Genomic DNA, 8,550 nt, shown 5'->3' with positions numbered 1-8,550 from the left:
GTGCACTGGGGGTTTCTCCCTCCCACAGACCTTGCCCCACTCAGGTGCAAACTGGGAAAGAACTGAAGGATGGAAAAGTTCTTTTGTGATATAAAGGTGCAGAGCAGACACAGGGATGCATAGGAGGGTGTAGGGCTTTTGGGGAGAGTACCTGTTCTTGAGTCCAAAGCATGAATGTAAAATTTGCCTTCCCTGAAGCTCTTTAGCTTGGCCTTCAGCATTTCCCTGGTGGCTGTAAGAAAGCTCAGAGCAGCACAAGTGGTCATGCAGAAGGTCTGCAGAGCCTGCAGAGAGTGTGTGAACAGATCTGAAGTAGCTATGTGGTTTTGACTAGAAGAGGGTTTGTGTAAGAGACATCTTTGGGCTTAGGGTCAACTTAGCCTCATGCCTGGGCTGTAATGGCACAAATATTTTCCAAAAAGCCATCCCAGCATTATGCAGTGAGATTTTTTCCTCCATAAATATCACTGAGACAAACTTGGTTTCCTCCTAGTAGGACTGAACTGGTCCTCAAAAAGCCAAAAATTCCTTTGTACTCCAAGATGTCATTGAGGCCATCAGGGGCTGAATCTTCCTACGTTACATTGGGCTCCATGACCCCAGATTTGTGTCCTCTGTATAAACCATTATCACCTCCACTCCTTGTTCCTGATAATGAAAATTATCTTATTTGTGCTTGGTCTGCAGGTTTGGGAAGATTAAAAACTCAAAGGTGAGCAACTGGGACAGCTGATATGAAAAAAGGAAACCTGACACCCCTAAGGAAATTGCTAAAAATCTCTTTGGACTTAGAGCAACTGGGATTTCTTAGAAAATGAAAATACTTTAAAGTCCAGGTACATAGTTCAAGTCACCTGTTAGCAGAAGACAGTATTTTACTCCTTGTAGGGCCACTTTGCATGGTTTTGTCATAACTGGCTCAATCTTTGGTCTTTTTCTCTTAAAGCCCCAGGTTTTATCCTAACTAAGGTAGAAGTAATAATAATAAAAAGATTTAAAATATAACCAGGACATACTCTTGAAGTTTTGGGATATAAAAATAAAACAACAATAATAAAAGAACCCCAATAAAAATGCATTCCTTTTGAATGAAAATCTCACTTTTTAAGCCACTCTGGTGGTGTTTGAGCACAAGATTCTGGTTTCTGGCACCGTGCAGTATTCAATATAGTTATTTGCTAGGGGGACAAGACCCTGGGATGCCTTGGGCTGGTAGGGACTCACTCCTCAGTGTAAAGCAATGGGGACAACAACGGTGGCAGTGGCCTCAGCAACTTTCTCGTGTCAAAAGCCGGAGGGCTGGGAGCTGCTCAGAGCCCTGTTTGTCAGCTGGCTAAAATAACTCGAGCAGAGGTGCTGACAAACCCATCCCCACGCTGCGCTCCAACACCTCCAGCCCTCGTGGGGTTATCGGTGACGTTTGACTCCCAAGCATTTTTTTGCTGGCTGCCAATAGCTATTCCCCTCAGCCTATTCTCTTTCGCATGCTTTCCCTTTGACACGGCTGCTATTTCTTTGCAATATGTAAACACTCAGAAGGATTTCCATGTTTGTTCTTCACCCGGCCGGGTCGGGCTTTCACAGCTCGCTGGGAGAATTGACATGGAGGAGCAGCCGTTCCGCGGGCGTTTGGAATTTTGTGTCTCTGTGTCTGTGTGTGTGCTGTGCTCCTGTCATCTTTCTTCTGTTTTAAATCCAGTTCTTGCCCCAGCACCCCAGCAGAAAATTGCACTGTTGTTGCAAACACGGGGCATACTTTCATCCCACATGGGTGTTCTTTAATACCATCGGAGGCTTCTCACTGGGAGGCGTTTGTTTTTTCTTTCTCTTCTTCCTACAGCAACTTTTGATGATTATGAAAGTCCTCTTTAAATCTAAAGCAAGCTGCTAGTGTGTGGCTTTTTTCTAGCTGCCTGAGTTTGCCTGTGCTGCTCTAATTTAACTCAGATTCATTTCCAAAAGAATCCTGGCATTTAGTAAGACAAACGTGCATCAAAATTAAGAAGGGACTGAAATCCCCGGGAAAAAAAATCAGGGTGAATTTGGAAGCTTCAGGCCCTGACTCTAATCTCACAGATTTCACTCTGGTTTAATTTACTAGATCTGCAGCTTTGTAAAATCAACATAACTCAACATATAATATATAATAAAATTGACATTACTTAGATGTCCTATTATTATATGGCATATTCTATCAAATGCTTATTTTTAAAAAGTCTTTTCCTCTAGTCAGACTGCCCCAGGTTAATGTAAAACATGATTATAAACTGATTAAACTAATTCAAAAAACTGAATGGACTTTTTCATTGCAGTCTAAGCCAGCTCAGTTTTGTCCTGCTTCAATATGATTAGGAACCCAACACATTTAAATAGAAATCAGAGCCCTGAAACCAAGAACCAAATTGGTGCCAGCCTGGGTGAAGCTAAGGATGATTCAATCAATGCTGGTAGTATCTAAGGGTCCCTTCTGAAGCTCCTTCCAGGACTAAGAAATGCATCTTTTGGGTAAGATGTTGCTCTTTGTTATTAGGAACTGTAACATATAACTATTATAACAATTACCAAAATGAAAATCAAAACAATTAACCTGGATTTACACCTGTATTACCATTAAGAAAATCTCATTTATACACATACATACATTTAATCTCTAAATGGGATTCTGTGCTTCCAGTACAGCCATTCACAGAATCATAGAATCAGCTGGGTTGGAAAGGACCTCTGAGGTTATCAAGTCCAACCCTTGATCCAACCCTTCCCCCACCAGCTAATATTATCAGGCAGGATGGGTTGAAATACCAAAACTGGGCTTGTCCTAAAAAACACTCTCTTCAAAGAGAAGTGTTTGGGTCTGCTTCAATTTAATCAGAAGTACCCAGAAATTGTCCCTTGATTTCAAGAAACTTTGGTGCAAGCCTTTAATGCCCTGTAGTTAGCTTTACAATACAAGATGAACTTTCCTTGGCAAGCCTTCTAAGGAAAGTCCCCATGCATTTTCCAAACAAATGTTCTGAAAAAGAGCCAGAGAAATAATGACAAAACTCTTGATAAAATAAGAAAAACAAAAAAGAAAATAAAGGCACAGGACGTATTTGTTATCCTTATTTATTTAATAAAGAAACATAATAAACTTGAATTTTTCCAGGTACAAACAGCTTAATATGTCCTATGATATTGGCTGATATTTTCCTTGCCGTTTTCGTAGCTTGAGTGATTCATGTGGTAGCTTTTATTGAACAAATCAACAGAAAAAAAATGGTACCACTCACCATGCTTATAGACAGTGTGGGCCAACTATTGAGTTAGTGTCTTTAACTAAATCACTGCACCAGGAGGTTGGATCATTGCTAGATTGGGACTGGCATCTTCATTAATAAAGCTCTGCAAGTGAGGTTATCTGAAGTTTTTGAGGGGAATTCTGCCCAACATACAAAGATATCATTTCCTCTTCAGCTCTAAAGAAATGTGCCACAAAACAAATTAAAAAACCAATAGAAACCCAACCTTCCAGTTACAAAGGTTTTGAAAGTAATTTACAATTCAGTTTCAGAAAGTTGCACTGTAAACATCTATAGTTAAGACCCTCTTTCCAATTCTTTTTTTGCATTTTGATTTTTTAATTTTTTTTTTTTACAGGTTTTGGGTAGAAGACAGAACCATTTAGAATTGCATTGGTGCTATCTCAGACATGACAATAAAATGTTCAACACAAGGGTGAAATGACTGGAGGAAGAGCTCTTCTCTAATATAATCAGTGACCAGCTAATTGTCCCATTACATCCTGTCCATTACTGGGCTTGACTCTTAATATCAGTTTAATATTTTATAACATAATTTGCAAATAATTAAAATATTTGTAAAGCAGCATGACCAGCACCACAGTGCTTAGCACAAGCTGGTTTTTTTTTTTTGGGTTTTGACTAGTTTATATTGTATGTAAAGAAAAATCAGATAAGAAATGCTATTTTTCTTCATATTTTTTCCTCTTGTAATTCTAAAGCTTTGAAAGGAAAAGGATTTTACCAGCTGTCAGCCAATAAATGCTTGTTCGGCAAGTTATGGATGTACTATTTTCTAATTAAACAGTTTCATTATAGGCAGCAGCTCATTGCTAATGATCAATAAATCCCATTGAAAAAAAAACATTTTAATGAGTAAGTCGTGTCCTCTGAGTGCCAACCACTCTATTACCTCACAAGATACATATATATGTATAGGTATATGTATGTGTGTGTGTATATATATATATATATGCATACAAATATAAAAATCGCATACTCTGTCTGGGTGATATGTACAGTCAGAATAACATTACAGCATAAATACACAGGGAATCTGTATAAAGTTTCTCTAATTTGAGAAGCCTTGAGCAATTTTTTTTCATGGGGGAGGGAAAGGGTGAGGAGTCTAGGGGTGGGGAAGAAGAAAAGAATAGTGTTTTCATTTTAAGGAACAAAGAGGAGTTCCCTTAAGTTAGAATCCAATTACATACAAGATTTAAAGGCAACAAAATCCCCGGAGGAACAGCCCTATGTTATACACCATAGACATGGGGTTAAAAGGGCAAAAGAACATAATTTTTATAATACTTATATAGTACGTTTCATTCCCTTATAGCACTTTTCAAACAGAAAGTCTTACAACACCCCTGTGAGGTAGGTAAGTATTATTACCCTCATATTACAGATGGGTAAACTGAGGCACAGATAGGTTAAATTATTTGCCTAAAAATCATGTAGTAAGTACCAGGAATAGACCCCAGGAATCCTGATGGCAAATCCTCTGAATTAAATGATAGAACACTCTCAAGTGAATGCCTGAGACACCTCTCAATGAATGGAGAGAATATATTAGCCCATATTTACACAGGAACATTGTCATCCTTTTGACATGTTGTCTTCACATATTCTGACTTCTTTAGAGGACAGATAACAATGGCCATAGATAAACTTCACTGTCCCATGTCATTGAAATTCTTGTTGCCCACCACATGTGGATTTTGACTCCTTTACAACCTGGGATGTAACTAAATGTTAACAACAATACACCTTAAATACATTCTTGATATTCTTACTTCTCCAACATGAAAAGCTCAGTTACTTTTCCTTAAAGTGCAATGGCTCGTTACAGAAATCTCAGGATTTTCCATGAACTCCAACAAAACCCAAGTATAATCAGTCTGAAGGTGAAAAAGAAAACTTGTCTGCACTGCTGGACTTGTCACATTTCAGAAATGCTTTCTCACATTCCATCGAGACTGAAAGCTTAATAATAAATAAGAATTTGTTAGCATGTAAAAACCTCTAATACTTTTCTATAGCTACACATCCACCCTTCATCCCATTCTCATTTCTTTGGCCTGAAGCTGATGGATGCATCAGCTGTAAATATTTCTTTGCACACAGGAATGAGTACACATCTATTTTCTAGTAGAGTCTTTTTATTGGTTCCTGTACTCCTTGTCCTTCCCCAGTAATCTATAGGTACCATCTGAGGAAATGAAAGATGGACACTGAGTAGAAAGGATTAAAAACCTCAAAATTTACATACAGATCCAGAGGCAATTCCCCTCCCACCTTCTTGATCCCACTCTCACAGCCATTCTGCACAGCCCAGTTGGTGCTGCTTTTCTTATTACTATTATTATTATTATTACTATTAATATTAATATTAATATTAATATTATTATGAGTAGTAGTGGTTTTGAAGTAATACTGATGCACTGAGTTTCCAGTAAGGCTGCTTAGCTTCCTGGGGGAGGCAGAATCTATCCCACTACCTCAAAGGAAACTTTGCCAGTGCAGAGGGTGCTGTGGAGCACTACACACAAACGTGATGTGCTACTTCTATGGCGAGTCTGATTGCAGTATTCAAAGCAGATTCTTGAAACATACTAAAAAATTAGTGCTTTTATTAACAGTTGTACAAACAGAATCCATTACTGTTTAGTTTCCTGAAGGATAGAACAAGTCATTTCTCTCATTATTTTGACATAATTTCCTCCTCGTTTTTTTTTTTTTATTGTTTTGTTTGGTTTGGCTTTTTGTGTTTTTTAGTATTTTTTTTATTATTTTTTAAATTTATTTCTGCTGATGAGCAGTTCCAAGTCCCAGGAGGGAAGGATTAGTGTAATGAACAGTTAAAATGTTGTTAATTTGACAGTTTACTTTGCAACAATTTTCCTCTTCAAAGGATGGGGATACCACAAGTTCCTATTACTTTGACTCAAGAGTTCATCATGAAGAGTGTAAGGATCATTATTCTCAATGGAAAAAGAGACTTTTTTTTTTAAGTAAAAAAATATCAAATATAATAAATTTATGAAAGACCATTCACAACATATACAGTTAGTGTTACATTTTGCTACAGCAGCTGTGATATTTTTTTTTTCTTTTTAGAATGCAAGGTCGTACATTGCCATAAGTAAACACACTAATATGAGTAAGACCTTAAATGAATGTATACAGCCAGGCTTTATCTGTGGATAGAAATACACTGTGTGTACTGTATTACAGTCTAGCATATTCTTATTCACACCACTGATAAAACAGCTATGACCCTGCAAAGATTCCTCCTGTGCATATATAAATACAAATATTGAGCCAAGTCAAAAAGAGCAGGGTCAAAGGTTATATGACTTATTAGACTCTTGTAGTTAAGGGTAAAAACTCCATTGTTTGTTTTGCAACTAAAGTTTAATAAGAAGGCTGCTTCAATCGTTGTGTAGTTACAGCATTACATTCTGTAAACAATATTTTAAAGCATTCTAAACAAACATTTAAACGATTGATTCTTTATCCCTGTCTGGTGAGAGAAGACAATCTATAGCCTCATCACTTTTGCTCGTGTCTGTTATCTTCAGCTGGAAATTATCACTCGTGCCTCTGGTGACGCTGTCGTAGGATGGAGGGAAAGATGTGGAGGAGAGAGTTTCTGACTTGTCTATTGGCCTGCCGTAGTTTTCGTTCATCATGAACGCAATAAGACCCTCCTTCTCGGGGGCATCATCCTCCAGGATGCTGCCATCAAAAGTTCTGTGCCTGTACAAGTAAGATGCCTGCCTCAGGGAGCGCCGAAACAAATGTCTCCTGTAGGCTCTCTGGATGACGATGGCAGAGACCTCTTCTTGTTTCCGTCTGAGAGTCGTTGTAATTGGTTCATAAGAGATCTTGGATGGATTCGCCGCCATGAACTTTTCTTCCATCTGTATTTTAAGGGCATCCATCTCTCCGGATTCTCCTAGCACCCTTTTCGTAAAAGCAAACAAAATATCCAAGCAGTGGATCCTATCTCCACTGACCATGGGCAGGTCCATCGCTATCAGTTTGATTTTGTTTGGTTTCGCTATGCGCAAAGGTTCTGACAGCGCGTCTGCAAAGTCTGAAAGTGCAGAATACTCAATAAACTGAGTGGCTTCAGGGTCAAATTTCTCCCAGATTTCATAAAACATATCAAAATCATCCTCGCTTAGAGGCTCTGTACTTTCCTCAGTGGCTACACTGAAGTTCTCTAAAATAATGGCTATATACATGTTTACAACAATGAGAAATGATATAATGATATAAGTAACAAAGAATAAAATCCCTACGGCAGGGCTCCCGCAGTCTCCCTTTGAACCATTTGCATTCAGAAGGTTGGGGTCACAATGTGGTGGTCCAGTGTTTAAAATAGGGTTGAGAAGACCATCCCAGCCTGCTGACGTGGTGATTTGGAAGAGACAGAGCATGCTGTTAGCAAAGGTTTGGAAGTTGAACATGTCATCAATCCCATGCTCCTTCTTAACATAGGCGAAGTTAGCCATGCCAAAAATGGCATAAATGAACATGACCAGAAAAAGCAAGAGGCCAATGTTGAACAGAGCAGGCAGGGACATCATTAAGGCAAACAGGAGAGTTCGAATTCCTTTGGCTCCCCGGATGAGTCTCAGGATCCGACCAATTCGAGCCAAGCGAATGACTCTGAAGAGTGTAGGAGAGAAGAAATATTTCTGGATGATGTCAGAAAGTACAGTGCCTTGGAAGAAAAGAGACAAGCAGTGAGTTAGTACATGGAAAATAATCCCAGGCTTTCCTCTAGAGAAATTGATCAGAATTTTGGACAAAATCAATATCCCTGCCATTCTTTCCCAGATTGGAAGACCCATGGAAAAGACATTGGCATTAGTTAGTGTTTTCAATACCTATTTAATCCATGAAAACTTTGTTGAGATTATAAACAAAAGCATCAATGCTGGCTCTATTTTTATTAAGTGAAAGCTTGTCTATTGGGAATGAGGAAACAAGATCAGATCAGATAAGATGCAAATATCTGCAGCTTTTGGCCATGACCCACCTGAGAAGTTTATCCTGAGCGGAGCTGGTCAGAACTTTTGTGATATGACAATATTTTTGTCTGTAAAATATTAGTGTATCACTGAAACACTGCTATGCTGGGCCTATTTTTCTGAGCCACCACAGGAACAGTGCAGTTTTCTACTGGGAATATGCTTGGATAATAATTTTTTTCAGTTTCCTTGATGGTCTGTAAAGGAACTAAGTGCTAAGTACTAGC

At 38.6% G+C, this 8,550-nt stretch overlaps 1 protein-coding gene across 2 annotated transcripts in view; it reads right to left on the bottom strand.

Moving 5' to 3' along the window:
• Positions 1–6,778: 6,778 nt before the first annotated feature.
• LOC103534760 (sodium channel protein type 5 subunit alpha-like) overlaps positions 6,779–8,550 on the bottom strand; it is a 167,475-nt gene continuing 165,703 nt past the window's right edge. For both annotated transcript variants that reach the window (XM_030444105.1, XM_008500749.2), the window contains one exon: positions 6,779–8,013. In XM_030444105.1, coding sequence (XP_030299965.1) covers positions 6,779–8,013 — 1,235 coding nt within the window. The remainder of the gene's footprint in view (positions 8,014–8,550) is intronic.

The sequence above is a fragment of the Calypte anna genome, chromosome 2 (assembly GCF_003957555.1).
Source record: "Calypte anna isolate BGI_N300 chromosome 2, bCalAnn1_v1.p, whole genome shotgun sequence".
Classification (NCBI taxonomy): Eukaryota; Metazoa; Chordata; class Aves; order Apodiformes; family Trochilidae; genus Calypte; species Calypte anna.
Note: the sequence above shows the minus strand (reverse complement) of the source record. Positions and strands in the feature narration are given on the sequence as shown.